General features: G+C 39.4%; 1 protein-coding gene across 1 annotated transcript; it reads right to left on the bottom strand.

Annotated features, from left to right (window-relative positions):
• Window positions 1-291: 291 nt before the first annotated feature.
• psmb10 (proteasome 20S subunit beta 10) lies at window positions 292-12,668 on the bottom strand. Its single transcript, XM_031287372.2, has 8 exons — window positions 12,425-12,668; window positions 10,655-10,748; window positions 9,666-9,763; window positions 8,376-8,516; window positions 6,502-6,617; window positions 5,899-5,957; window positions 1,582-1,733; window positions 292-566 (listed from the first exon to the last, which is right to left on the bottom strand). The coding sequence occupies exons 1-8, from the start codon at window positions 12,490-12,492 to the stop codon at window positions 455-457; spliced, it is 840 nt and encodes a 279-aa protein (XP_031143232.1). The 5' UTR covers window positions 12,493-12,668; the 3' UTR covers window positions 292-454.
• Window positions 12,669-15,576: the final 2,908 nt, after the last annotated feature.

The raw sequence follows: 15,576 nt of genomic DNA, 5'->3' as shown, positions 1-15,576 counted from the left end.
TTGACTTAGTATCTTAAAATAATGAGGCACTTTGAAACATTGACATATCTTAAAATAATGAGAAATTACCTCAAAATATGGACTTAGTGGGCACCTGGTTAGCTCACCTGGTGGAGCGGGCGCCCATATATGGAGGTTTACTCTTCGACGCAGCGGCTTTGGCTTTGGCCTGCGGCCCTTTGCTGCATGTCATTCCCTTTCTCTCTAGGCTGTCCTATACAAATAAAGGCCTAAAATGCCCCAAAAATTATCTTAAAAAAAACTCTATCTAAAAATATTGACTTAGCACTGATCATTTAACAAGCAAAAGCTTTTATTACAAAACTACTTCCATAACAGGCAATAATGCTGTGGAGACAACCTAAATCCATTCACCACATGGTACATTTTTATTTTGTACACTGATGTATCACTGTGAATAGGTTTCATTACACCATTAGCATTTCATTGTATTTTATTCAGTGTCCATGATCTGAACAGATTCATCGACCACATCCAGAGAGAACGGGGTCACCGTCTTTGTCAGGACAGCCGTGGTGCCAGGCTTATACCTGTACTGTCCCGCTCTGAAAAAAGCACAGACAAGAGACAGAAATTCTCATTTGTTTTGCATAAAGTTCTCTGTACTGTAAGTACTGTACGGTTTACTCTGCACTCTGAAAGGTCTAGCAGGGCCTAGTCGGAATTTTAATATTGATAAAGTAGGAGAGTTTAAAGGTACAGTAAAATCCAGTTTGACACACGTTCCACACAAAGTTGTTTTGGAACTGTAACAAGGTTCACAGAAAAATTAAAGACATGCATTAAAAATAATTTTATCTTTTCATATATTATTTTGATATTTTGTCCATGGAAAGATGTGTTTATCCGATTACAATAGTCTGATTTTTCTCTTTTCAGTGACGGTTTTCTTTTTAACGCTGACAGTTTCTTTCAGACCGGTGATCTGAAAATTGGGTATTTCAAAGCAGATCCAATTATTTCTGAATGATTCCTGAAGACTTGTATTCCAATTTGGTAATCCAATCCCAACTTTGATCTGAACAAAATGCTGCATACAGATATTTCAAAATGTAAGTCAAAATCTGGATCAATTTTATGCCCAAATTCGGGATCATTTGGATCCCCCCAAACAGGACCAAGTAATTGAAGAAATTAGGCCACACCTTTTCCTGAAAACACCTGGATAAACAGCTGTAAGTACAAATGTAATAAATACAGACACAAAAGTGATAAAGGCTTCCACTAAGGATCACTATCGCTTACAGAATAAAAATGCCTATCAAATTGTATATATTGCAACCAAACCCCTCAGGATGCAAAACAAAATAAAAGTAGACTACATGTTTTAATGCCTGTTTTTATTTTTCAGTGTCACAACCTTTTCCAATTCAAGTGTTTTAAGTCTAATGTTTCCTTTATTAGTTAAGATCTTGTTTTCAATGCCTAATTGTATTTTCAATGCCAGACTTTCACTGTCCTGACTCCAAAGATGCCAAAGAACCTCAATAAAACCGATAATCAAGGAAAAAGAGCACATGACTGGTTCCTCTGATAAAAGGTATGTGTATGTTGACTCACCTTTCGCCCTTCATGGTGGGCTTGTCGTAGCCTCGCAGGTACTCCACTCCAGCCTCGGTGATAACACACAGGTCCACGTTGCTGCCTGAACCCAGGTCACAGAAAATCCCTGCGGCGATGGCGTCTTGGACGAGCTGCTTCGCCTCTTCTAGCTGAAAGGGAGAGGAGGAAGAGAAAAACAAGGAAGACATTTTTTTTTTTTATTAGGGCAGATTACAGTGTGTTCCAAATTATTACGCAAATTATATTTTACACTGATTTTCCTAAATAGTCGATGCAAATGACAGTCAGTAAACCGACCGTTATAAGTCAAATTTCATTGAACAAACCACCCAATGAAAACAGTATTTTTAAAAAAAATTAAAAACTCAAAATGCACTGTTCTAAATTATTATGCACAACAGAGTTTCAAAGCATTTTATAGGTTGTAAAGAACTGAAAATGGTCATTTGCTGAATTTGCAGCATTAGGAGGTCATATTTACTGAAATCAAAAGCTATTTCAATCAAACGCATCTTAACAGGGCAGGTTACATGTTAACATAGGAGCCTTCTTTGATATCATCTTCACAGTTCTTACATCCATTGAACTTGTGAGTTTATGGAAAGTTTCTGCTTGAATTTCTTTGTAGGATGTCAGAATAGCCTCCCAGAGCTGCTGTTTTGATGCAAACTGCCCCCCACCCTCATAGATCTTTTGCTTGAGGATACTCCAAAGGTTCTCAGTAGGGTTGAGTCAGGGGAGGATGGGGGCCACACCATGAGTTTCTCTCATTTTATGCCCATAGCAGCCAATGACCCAGAGGTATTCTTCGCAGCATGAGATGGTGCATTGTCATGCATGAAGATGATTTGCTACGGAAGGCACGGTTCTTCTTTTAGTACCATGGAAGAAAGTGGTCAGTCAGAAACTCTACATACTTTGCCGAGGTCATTTTCACACCTTCAGGGACCCTAAAGGGGCCTACCTGCTCTCTCCCCATGATTCCGGCCCAAAACATGACTCCGCCACCTCGTTGCTGACGTCGCAGCCTATTGGGACATGGTGGCCATCCACCAACCATCCACTACTACATCCATCTGGACCATCCAGGGTTGCACCGCACTCATCAGTAAACAAGACTGTTTGAAAATTATTCTTCATGTATTTCTGGGCCCACTGCAACCGTTTTTGCTCGTGAGCATTGGTTAGGGGTGGCCGAATAGTAGGTTTATGCACAACTGCAAGCCTCTGGAGGATCCTGCACCTTGAGGTTCGTGGGACCAGCAGCTTCAAATACCTGTTTGCTGCTTTGTAATGGCATTTTAGCAGCTGCTCTCTTAATCCGATGAATTTGTCTGGCAGAAACTTCCTCAATATGCCTTTTATCTGCACGAACCCGTGTGTGCTCTGAATCAGCCACAAATCTCTTCATGTAACCTGCCCTGTTAAGATGTGTTTGATTGAAATAGCTTTTGATTTCAGTAAATATGACCTCCTAATGCTGCAAATTCAGCAAATGACCATTTTCAGTTCTTTACAACCTATAAAATGTTTTGAAACTGTTGTGCAGAATAATTTGGAACAGTGCATTTTGAGTTTTTTATTTTTGAAAAAAATACTATTTTCATTGGGTGTTTTGATCAGTGAAATTCTACTTACACCCTAACGGTTGGTGACTTGAAAGTTATACTGACTGTCATCAGTGGCTGTTCTAGGTGGGAGGGCAAGGGTGGCCAGTGCCCCCGTAATATTAATCCTCGACTCCCCCTTTATCCCCAAAGAGGATATTATTCATGTGCAGTAAAACATAAAATGTAGGTTAACACTGAATGAGTATCCTTGTGTTTATGTGTATCGTTAGTTCTTTGTAGAACCAAACCTATGGAGGTGGTATGTAACACATATATACGTGTGCTTAATATACTGTATTTGGTAACCCTAAAATCACATGTGGCCCCAGCCTGGCCCCCCTCATTTTTGCAATTATTCTGACCCCACATAAATGCAGCACATCACGCAATATTAACGAAAGTGAAAAATAATTTGTGCATCCGCTATGTCATCCGTATCTGCTACGATATTTTATGGGTTCTTCCTTCCTAGTAGTTTTTCTCTGATCCGAGTGACAGATAAACAACCCACTAAACAAACCAACAAACAGACAAAACGAGCCTCCTTGGCATACATAACAAACTGACTCTATATTGTATGATTCACTGCAACCTCAACCTGTTTTTAGAAAACAGCCTCTCAAGTGATGAATATAAAAAAAACTTGTGAAATGGTGAAACTGAGCTTTGGAGAACAATGATAACACCTTGGTCCGGGATGGAGCTTCTACACATAAATGCGTAATTTAAGTTGTACTGTTGACACTGTTCTGTTATAACGTCAACCTAATTCTGTTCCAGTTTTCTACATATGTGGGCCCATTGTCATCCAATGTGCTTCCAACTTAGCGTTTCAGCCATCATCTCTGCCTTTCTGCCCTTCCCTGCATGTCTAGTATTGACCTCTGCCTGTTTCTGACCACAGGTAAAACTGAACATTTAATGTTTCTAAATAAGATGACCCGGAAGTATCTCAGTGGCATGATGAGAGCTAGTCATTTCTCTAAATGCTAAGGAAAGGTGCTTCAATGCTTACTTCTTTTTTTTAATCTCATTTAGCATAGGATACACCAGACCATCCTTTACCAAAGCAAAGGAGATAATGCCATCCCAAAATTTCTTGCGGCTGCAACATTTAAAGCGACGCACCGTTCGGCTGTTATAGACAACAAACAACAATCATTTGGATTCAATATGGTGGACAGGAGGGTGAATGTGAGCGACCTTTCCCAATGTGACAACCACTTCCTTTTACTTTTCTGCCTGTATTCCTTTTTTTATTTCAATTGCACCCTTGTTAATGAAGTAATATTTTTCACCGGGTTGTCACGTTTAGAGCCTGCATGACACAACACCGTGAGAACGCACAGAGCAAAGTGTCTAAGATGCACTTTTAGTAGTCTGTCTTCCCAACATTGTAGGGCTTTTCCCTTTTAATATACAGTGACAGTGGATAGACTGGAAAGGGGGAGAGAGATGGGGGATGACACGCAGCAAAGGGCAGCAGGTCGGACCCGAACCCGCGCCGCTGCAGGACTCAGCCAACATGGGGCGAATGGTCTTACTGGGTGAGCTAGAGGCCACGCCATAGCCCTGACTATCATGCCAATGATAGCAGCAGCAGATACAGTAGATCTAATTAGGAAGCTTACTGATTCATGTCTCTTCACACATTATCTCTAGTCCCCTATTGCAGACTTTATGATGGCAAAAATAACACATTTAGTAGGAATGGGTTTTTGTCACAAAATATAAAACAATTTTATAGTGTAAAATTTTTTCTGTGTTCTTGTATTAAGTTGTTTAATTTACTTTTGTACACAGATGATTCACCGTTTTCTTTTGGGTCTTTGGTTTCTTGTTTCTGTATCCTTCTTGGTAGATATTAACACAACAGACGCAACGGCTTTCCCATACGTACGTCTCCATTATGATGCCATTTACAATGCACAACATGCCTTCAGTATAAACTGTATTCTTTATTTATTATTATTATTATTATTATTATTAAAAAACAGAGGGGGGGTTGTTTTTTGATCATGCAAAACAAAACATGCAAGAATGAAATCCCCTTTCCAGTACCACCATGGATATAGAGTCACTCGACCAGCCATGCCAAAACACTTATGTATGAACTTCAATATCCAACGGAAAATATCTCAAAATGAAATAACACAACGTGGTGTCAACATAAAACACAGCATGTTCAAGCCGGAGAGCAGAGTTAATTTTGTGGCGAAAAAAAAATGCCTTACCCGTTTGTTCCTCTGGAGTGTTTTGATCCAAACCACGATCTTTTCCCCTAACTTAACTACTTGTTTTAGTGTCTAACTTAACTGCCATCGCCATAGCCCTGAGGACCGTCATCTGGCGGTGCCTGTAACCGGCTCACAGTCACCTGTTGGCGGCTAAACAACTGGTAGCCGGCGTCCCGGAACTCTGTAGCAGCTAAATACAACATCGTTCTATGGCACTATAGACTTTTCATGTTACATCGCTTTACTTCTATTTTAGGTACATAATGATCTATAATTGGTGAAGTAACATTGATCACTTTGAAGAGGGGGCATACATTTTGTTGGGGATAAAAAATTATTCAGCAGAGGCAGGGATATGTAGACCAGAAAGGGGGGAAATCCCACGCAACCCCCCCGGAAAATCGCACCCTGCCAACATCCCATTTGATTACATCTGCCAAGAAAGGAAAGCAGACAGACAGTCTCACCTCCATGTTTGGTTTGAATCTGTCCTCAAATACAGAGATAGCAGCTGAAGCTCCAGAGCCTGGAACCAGAATCAAACATTAGAAAAGAGAAAACATTTATTTTGCTTCAGGTTTTGAAGTTTGGTTCGTTCATTCTGTATTTTTCTGATCGAAATAACAAATCTCACAGACACCTGCGCAGCCTGTTCACCACATACAGAAGTTAGAGCTGTCTGTAACATTTCCAAATGTTGCTGTACAATCAAATGTCTCAGAAATAATTTCGATTAACAATAAAATAGTTCCTTTCAGTCAAAAAAAAAATAATAATACATTTTTGAAGGGTTTTTGAATGAATCCCAGGATTGGTCTTTTGGTTTTATCACTGTCATGTGACCCAGATCATGTAGTACCACAGCCTATGAAGTAAACCACGCCTCCTTATTATCATAAAACATTGAATTTTTTTCTTAAATGAACATAAAACTGACAATTAAACCTTAGGGCCATAGCTAATGTTAGCAATGAATGATGGTTAAACAAAGAGAGGGTGATTATGTAAAAAACATAATTGTAATAATTGTTACAGGCCTAAGAGAAGTATACAATACATTAAATACGTACCCATGGTGACGAAAGGCAGTTTGTCGTAGGAGCCGTGTGGGAAAACGCTGTACAGGTGAGCTCCAGTCACGTCGACTCCTCCAACGATTAGGGATGAACCGACATGACCCTGGTACCTGAAACAGGTATCAGCACAACATGCGTCTTTCACTATTTTAATGGGAGGAATAAGCAGGGGCACGGGCCAGTCAGTAAAAGTGAGGATGAAGAAAAGAGAGTGAGAGTAAAGGACTGATTTCATTGCTTAATTGCAAATTTAAGAGAACAAAAATACATTTCACAGGAGCCAAGACAGTCGCAGTGAAGAAAAAAGGACAAAGAAATAACCACAAAAAAGGATCAGTGCAGTTTAAAATGTTTTTTTCTTTTGCTTGTTACACACCATGTAACAAGCTGCTTCCAAAATGCTTCCAGTAATAGAAAGTGAAGCGAACAATGTGAAGAAAATGCAAGTAGACTGAATATTATTAAGACATTTTAGAAAAGCTAATAATGTTCTCTTGGATTTTCTCGTTGCAGCATCGTACGAGAGCGAAGGTCCTGAGAACACCATGGAGAAGGACAGATGGAAGTCTCTGAGGTGTGTAAGAACCAAGGGGGTAAGCATCTCCTCACAACCCGAACCTCCTATGGCGCCATTTTGATGCTAACAAGCACTCAGCTCCCGTTAGCATTCCATTGACTGCCATTCATTTTGACGCCACTTTGACAGCGAATAACTTTACATCTGAAGAGTTTAAAGACTTTATTTGTCCATTGTTTATTTCTAAAGAAACACGACAATGTATATAAGGCTCCATTACCTTGTACCTCACGTTATGGCTCCGTAGCAGACGTTTTTATAAAAATAGGCTAACGATTGTGTCATAACCACAGGACTTACTGTCTCATAGTAGAGGAATTACTGTATAGTACAGGAGAAGCTCTCAGGCAGTTATATTAGCTGTTTAAGTTTAATTACTAATGTTAACTATCATTTTAGTGATCAATAATTAGCCTGTGCCTATGTTATCTCCTTACATATACCTACGCTCTCCGTCTCTGCTAGATTGGGAATGATTGAGATTTCTCTTGGCACAGCTACCAGAAGACTTCCAACTTTCAGACAGGTTGCTCACGTCACATTTGCGTCGTCTCTCTCAGTTGGAGGCTGCTCAGTAACGCTCGGCGCTCACCGGAAAAGTGCTTCTAATATTTATTATAATTTATAATTTATACTGTTTATTGATCCCCAGTGGGGAAATTACAATTTACACTCTGTTGTTAGAAATATCCTTCACTGGTCTCCGTCCAGAGCAACGGGATCTGTTGGTCCATTCTTATATACTGTCTATGGTAAGAACCCCACCCACCCCTGTCTGCTTCTTCTCACACACACACACACACACACACCCTGTCCACCCCTCCCCCCAATCCATTGGACTATTGGAGTGCTGTCAATCTGACAACTGTGATTTCCATTGGATCAGAGTACTGTCACTTGGCTGCCTGTTCTGCCAATCTTCCCAGCCCTTGTCACATGACCATTAATGTTTCATGATGACTGTCCAAAATTCTGATACCATGGAACCAGCACTGGAATTGTTCAGGCCTACAGAAAATGTGTATTGTATTGGGATATACAATTAGTTTTAATGAAAAAAAGTGAAATTAACAATGAATGTGATGTTTGATTTAGCAGAATTACTTTGTGCTGTTCTATCCTATCCAATAGTTCCTATATTTCTATGCAGATTTTCTATGCTGTATTCTGATGCCTCCTACTTAAAAAATCCTGGAATCGCCCATGGGAATAAGGAACAAGTCTGCCTGGACCTGTAGCGTAACATCTGACCATCAGTGATTTGTGTCCTTTATATCTCGGTTGCCCTCACCTGAACAGCATCTGTTTCAGCTGCCGGGTCACCATGGCGATGAGTGGGGGTCGCCCAGTGTTGAGCATGTGCAGTTCCACGTTGGACGCCATGATCTGGGTGGTTATCTCTGCGTCTGCAGCCACGCCGGCCCCACAGCAGCTACAGAACACACACAACTAGAGTTGTAACAATTCCAAATTTTGCTGTACAATTGTCTGAATCAACAAAGTATTGGACGGGTCAGATCAGCCTTAGTCTTTCATCGCCAGACACACAACATTCCGGGATGGGAGAAAAACGTGCTCTGGTTTATTTGCATTTGAAGGTGAGGGACATCCCGCAGATCTTCCGGCGGATGTTCCTCATTTCGGTCGGATGTCCATCACCTTCTGCTTTCTTTGTGATTTCTGAGGACTATGGTTAACTGCTCCTCTGATCTCTGCAGGGTAAATCCAGACAGCTAGCTAGACTATCTGTCCAATCTGAGTTTTCTCTCGCACGACTAAAACTAGTTTTGAACGTACACCATGTTCCACCAAAACAAGTTCCTTCATGAGACTATTTTGCAGCAGCACCGTGGCTCCATCCGGCGCTTAGCACCGCCCAAGACGATTGTGATTGGTTTAAAATGCCAATAAACCTGAGCATGTTTTTTTCCCATCCAGGAATGCTGTGTTGACTAGCAAGACCCTCCTCTGCAGCGTTGTGGAGGAAGGTCTGGCCATGCGAGACTAGGTCAGCCTTAATCTTCATACAGCAGTCTCAGAAATGAAGACTTAAGGCTCCTCAAAGAGGTCAGATTACACAACTCCTCAAATTACAGAGATGACTGACCATATAAAGCCTTGCATTTCAAAAGTAAAATGTTAAACAATGCTAAAGGTGGCAGGAAGCGGATGGAGAGAATTTGTAGTTTTGTATGTATTCAATCCATATTCTTTCTTTATTTGAAAAGTGAAAAGGAATGCGAGATACAGTAAAGAGTTGGCAACAAAGCAATCAATCACTATATGTAATACAAACTTTACCGACCAATACCAAATAATAACAAATAAAAGTCATAGTAATACAAAAGGGATTACTATGAAATACTGTTGAACAGTTAGACTGGACATTTGAGTGAGGACACAGGCAGCAGACGGTGGTGAACACAGCACAAAAAGATCATTGGATCATTTTTGCATCAGAATGTGAGAATGAGTGACGGTGTCTTTTATGAGAGACAGGTAGATTTCGTTGTATGTGGACATGCAATGACAAAAAAAGGCATTCTCACTGTGTGGCTGTGGAATTGATCAGCAAACTCACTAGATCTTGGGAGCGATGTAGTGAATCTTCATGCAGTTTTTGTCAGCCACCACCATGTCGTCTGTAGCCCTGGTGTCTGCTCCCAGGACCACTCCATCCTGACAGACAGGGACAGGAAATACTCACCAAGACTTCCTTAACACTAAAACAGCTTCATTACAAACACATGTACCAACCAGGACTCTAGCTACCTTGTTAAGTACAGATATTCATTTAAAGGTCCCATGTCATGTACATGTTTCAGTGTTCAATAAACATATTTCTCATACTGTCGGTGTGAATATACCTTTATTCACCCTCCGTTTAAGCGCCTGTCTCTTTAAGCCCCCCTCCTGCTCTGCTCTGATTAGCCAGCGTTTACGGGTCTTCCACATCTGCGATCTCTGAGTCTCTGCACTGTCATTGCAGCCGGGAAATGACTGTAACAGCATTGTAGAGGCCCTTTCTACCTATGCATATTATAGTTGTGACATCACAACCGTACAGAACTCCTGACGGCTCGTTTAAAGGCACCGTTCCTGAATTTCTGAATGGCTGTGTGCATTTCTCTGTAGATTGAGCAATTTGATAACGTTACAGTGTTTATATAGGGCATCGACCTGCTTATTAATTTTTAAGGTTCTTTTTTGGGAATTTTAGGCCTTTATTTGATAGGACAGCTTAGACCTGAAAGGGGAGAGAGAGAGGGGGAATGACATGCAGCAAAGGGCCGCAGGTCGGAACCGAGCCTGCAGCCGCTGCAGCAAAGACTGATCCTCTGTACATGGGGCACACGCTCTACCAGGTGAGCTACCCAGGCACCCGTCTTGACCTGCTTTATAATTAAAAAAAATACATGAAATTCTCAATGTTTACAATATGGGACCTTTTAAAGCAATGTTCTATTAAATAACATATATTTTAAAAAGAATACCAGTGTTCCTTTAGGCGCCAGGTTTCAGTCAGTCTTTATATGTCTCTCAGTGAAAACACTGTAGGCAGATCCTCACCTTGTAAACAATCCCAGCAATAGTGGTCCCTGTCTTTCTTGCACTGGGAGCTTTGTAGCCAAACTCTGACAAACTGGACTCCAACACTGCATTCCTGGAAATGATGAACGCACATGAAACAGACAGACAGACAGACAGACGATTCATATTAGTGTTGATTCACTGCAACCCGCCTATGTCCTATTATTAGGATTGGGCATCGAGAATGTTGCAACTTGGAATCGTTTAAAAAAGAACCGCTTGTTGTGTTGCAGCCACGGGGCACAGTAAGCGGCGCTCTAGTGTGGCTTTATTTTACATTGAAGAAGCCGGGTAAAACTTTAAATCACCACTGAATGAAAATAACTTTTTCCTCTTATCTGTGAAATAAGCATGTGACCCGTTTCAACTCCCATCCTCAAAGAATCGGAATTGAGAATCGATAAGAACCAGAATCGAAACAAAGAACTGGAATCAGAATTGTTAAAATCAAAACGATGCCCAACCTTACCTATTATCCTGTCATAAACATCATATCTGTATATATGTATTCTGCCCAATAAGGGATGTATAGAAATGTTAAGGGTACATTACAGTGACACAATACCCCGAGGAATAACCGCTATATGTGCACAGAAGAAAGTCAGACCAGATTTGAGTGCTTGAGTGACGTACTTATATATATACTAATATTTGTAACAACAGAGGATCTACAGTTTATTTTCAATGTGCTGCATTTAAAAAACTAATTTGTTTTAATTCTATATTAGGCCTGCAACTAACGATTCTAGTTGTCTGGTCGCTAAAATGTGGATCAGTGTTCCCCAAAGCCCAAGATGACGTCCTCAAATGTCTTGTTCTGTCCACAACTCAAAGATATTCAATTTACTGTCACAGAGGAGAGAAGAAACTAGAAGATATTCACATTTAATAAGCTGGAATCAGAGAAGTTTGATTTGTTTTCAAAATGACTCAAACTGATTAATTGATATTTGATATAGTTGATTAATTTAATAGTTGACAGTAATCAGTTAATCTTTGCAGCTCTAATCTATATTGAAACTACATCGCTTATACTGTATAATCAGATGATTACGGGCTGTGCCTTAAGTCAACATTAATGTTTTATATTTCACGAGATTATCATATATTTTTGTATGGACAAACATTTTCTCTGATAAATGTAATGACATACTGTACATATCTGTCTGGTTCATTCAGAATATCCATATGTATTCTGTTTTTCTTATATATTCTGCTAATACACTGCATATATCAATATTATTGTTACTACTATTGTAATGTCACTGCTACTTCATTGCATATATCTGTACATGTTGTTCATACATTGTTCATATTACATATATATTACATATTTATTCTGCTCTTATAACACTGCACTATATTTCTTGTCCTGTCTATACTTGTATATCACATTGCACTTTTCTGCTTTTTTTGCACTTCTGGTTGGACGGAAACTGCATTTCGTTGTCTTTGTACTTGTACTCTGCACAATGACAATATAGTTGAATCTAATCTAATGTATATATATAACTTTTTACTTAATCTTTGTAGATTGAGCGTTTCGATACTTTTGCAGGGTCGACCTGCTTTATAATTTTAAAAGAAATACACAATATGGGATCTTAAAATCAATGTTCTATAAAGTAACAGGCATATTAAAGGAGGAAAAAGGAGGAAAAGTAGAAAGTTCAAACACCCCAGTATCCAGTATTGTTAAATTGTACTGATAGTATTCCGCCATTACTCCAGCAGTGACAGTGTGTTTACCTGCGGCTGTTCTCAAAGCAGAAGCCTCCTCCAGTCTGCTGCTCGCAGGGCTTCAGACTGTGCAACATCTTCTGATCCTCTGAAAACACAAGAGATGAAGATGAAACGGAGGGCTGATTCTGAATTAAAGATAATAAAAAAAAGAGTCTTCAACAAAAAGCCTTGTGAGGCAGTGCGTCAGCGCTTTTCATAGGTTTTTACTTTTACTTTCACTTCTTAACAAGCCAAGCCTTCCTGCTCTCCACTGTAGAAAATATCCACATTCACCAGACATTTGTTCTCATACTGTTTGAAAGAGTGATTTTTTTTTTTTTTTTTTAGAGATGTCAGAGGAGTGAAGAATTTCCACTTTTCTTCCACTTCAGTTTCTTTTAATAACCCCCCCCCCGAAATAATACTCAGATTTGGCCGTTTTTTTACTTATGTAGGCTACAGATTCTGCCCTCAATTTGGCAACATTTATTAAGCTGATTTGTATGAAAGAAAACCTAGTATACATCTCGTTCTGCTACCCATTAAGTCACTCGCTTTCAGGAAAATAAATTATTCTAAGACTCATGAGCCACTAAACTGAACTGCAGAATTTTATTACTGATATTTTTTGCAGTGTTATTGAAATTGGAGCTGGAACCTGTTTCTGGAGGCCTAAAATGTCGGCCCATGTGATCTGGTTTCACCATTTCTCATTGCTTTTAGTTAGATTTAGTTTTAGGGACAAATAGATAAGCTGATAATAATAAATAGCCTACGTTTTAAAGTAACTATTCTGAAATTTTAAATGTTTCTGAAAATGTGTAATCTTTTCAAAAAGTGGACCTTTTTGCAGTTTTTTCTTTATTTTGTACATAATTATGAGATTTAAATACTTAGTTTTGGTGACTTTTTATGCACTGATTTGTGTGGGATTAGCTTGTCTGCTTGGTATCCTAACAAGCACACTTTTGGGGCTTATATGCAGTTTAGTGTCCCAAATTATTTTCCAAAATCTGAGTGTCCTAAATGATGAGGGTCTTAGGGTAGCACAGGTGGTTTAGCAGGTTCATAATTAAGGACATTGTATGGGGAATTTGGGACACTGTATACCCACTTTTTGATGCACCGAAAATATTTACTACAATGTTGTCAAATTGCTTACCAAGATCATGTACCACCTTTTTTGGTCCTGCTTGCCTGCAGCTGCGTCATATCGCTGCATGCCCTTCCAGCATTCACGGCGACCGGGCAACGACGCTAGCTCTGGCCTGTACTTATCACAGCAGCAGAAATGCTCTCCGTTATTATGAAGAAAAAATGGTGATTAAATTCCAATAGTCCTCCAATAAATTGACTTCTCCAATGCAACTGGCTTGAAATTAAACCTTAAATGTGAACTCTTACCAATTCATAACTCCCCTCTGGGGACAATTCATAATATCCCTGTTAAATCAACCGTTAAATATCTAGGCATACACATTTCAAAGGATACTAACACGAGAAAATCTCAATATTTGGAACCATCTTGATAAATTCGTGGTCTCAAAGAGACAGTTCCATTATTGACTGAAGTTTTCTTACAAAGATGGAGAGCATGTCGAGATTAATTAACTTCCAAAACAATGCAATAAAAGCTATAAACCAGGCTAACTTGAATTGTATTTGGAAAAGTAAAACACGCTATATTAAGAAAGGAACTATGGTTAAAGGATATGAGGACGGTGGTCTTAAAGCCATTGGTATTGATTGTATTAATGGTACTTAATGGTGTATTAATAAATTAGCTAAGATTCTTTTTTGAAAAATGAAAAGAGCTTTTGGTTCCACATTCCAAACAGCATTTTCATGAATTTAGGAGGCATCAACCTCCTTCTTAGATGTGATTATGATCTGAAAAAGCTCCATATCAAATTATCCATGTTTCATCAGCAGATATTGCTATATTGGAAAATTATCTACAAGCATAATTTTAGTCCCCATAACACCCCGCTATGGAATTGTAGGTATGTCGTATTTAGAAATAAATCTTTATTCTACAAAAGTTGGCTAGAGAAGGGAATATGGTCTGTAATGCATTTTATGGATAACACTGGGAACATTGTATCTTATGAGTCTTTTTGTTCAAAATTTGAGTTAAATGACAGAAAACGGTCAAAAGGTCATGAAAGCAATCCCCCAATCTCTTACAGACCTTTTTCACAGCAGACATGTTGACATGTCATAGTAGGAAAAGCACAGGTGTATTCACAACCATTAATGATGGCTGCATTCCACTTAGGAGAGGCCCTGGTATTGTACACGCTGACTCACTGAGATAGCTTACTGGTACCCCGTTTACACGTACATGGTTATTTTAAAAAACGGAGACATTTCCCTTTGTTTGTGCCCTTCGTTTACATGCAAATGGAGAATTTGCCTCTGAAAACAATTCTTTCTAAAAACTCCGGCCAGAGTGGAGATTTTGGAAAAATGAATTGTACAGCAGTAGTAGTATGTTCCCTGTGTACAGTAGTAGTAGTATGTTCCCTGTATACAGAAGCAGCAGTAGTAGTAGTATGTTCCCTGTGTACAGCAGTAGTAGTAGTAGTAGTAGTATGTTCCCTGTGTACAGCAGCAGTAGTAGTATGTTCCCTGTGTACAGCAGCAGTAGTAGTAGTAGTATGTTCCCTGTCTACAGCAGTAGTAGTAGAAGTATGTTCCCTGTGTACAGCAGTAGTATATTCCCTGTGTACAGCAGTAGTAGTAGTAGTAGTATGTTCCCTGTGTACAGCAGTAGTAACCCAGTCAAGGAAAGAGTTAACAGAAACGTAGTGTTGGCCAATCAGAGGAGGTTGTGCCAGACTCCCTCCTTGGGCTGAGTCTCTATCTGATCTGTCAGAGGGAGAGCAGGAGACGGTTGTAAAGTTTAACGTTGGTAGTCCCCAGAGAAGAAGTTGGTCATTTCATGGCGAAGATTAGAACCCAAAATAAAAAGGTAAGCAACTAAAATGAATAGTTAATAGTGTCAAAAAGACGTTGAACTCAAATCATTCTTTCTACATTTGGCCCTAATCCTCTTCCGTAAATACCACCACCACTACTACTAACATTAAAAATACATTATATAAGTAAAGTGTTCTACAATCAAATCATGTACTGTCAGATCTATTAGTAAAACTATCATTTGAATACATAAGGTG

This window comes from Sander lucioperca, chromosome 14 (genome assembly GCF_008315115.2).
Source record: "Sander lucioperca isolate FBNREF2018 chromosome 14, SLUC_FBN_1.2, whole genome shotgun sequence".
In the NCBI taxonomy this organism is placed as follows: Eukaryota; Metazoa; Chordata; class Actinopteri; order Perciformes; family Percidae; genus Sander; species Sander lucioperca.
The sequence above is the reverse complement of the archived record's forward strand: the minus strand, read 5'-3'. Positions and strand labels throughout refer to the sequence as shown.

Excerpts from the sequence above, each read along its gene's own strand:
- psmb10 (XM_031287372.2), bottom strand. The coding sequence starts at position 12,492 with ATGTTGCACAGTCTGAAGCCCTGCGAGCAGCAGACTGGAGGAGGCTTC. Across the intron at positions 10,749-12,424 it reads TGCTTTGAGAACAGCCGCAG|GAATGCAGTGTTGGAGTCCA; the intron begins GTAAACACACTG and ends CATCATTTCCAG. Across the intron at positions 8,517-9,665 it reads TACATCGCTCCCAAGATCTA|CTGCTGTGGGGCCGGCGTGG; the intron begins GTGAGTTTGCTG and ends TGTGTTCTGTAG.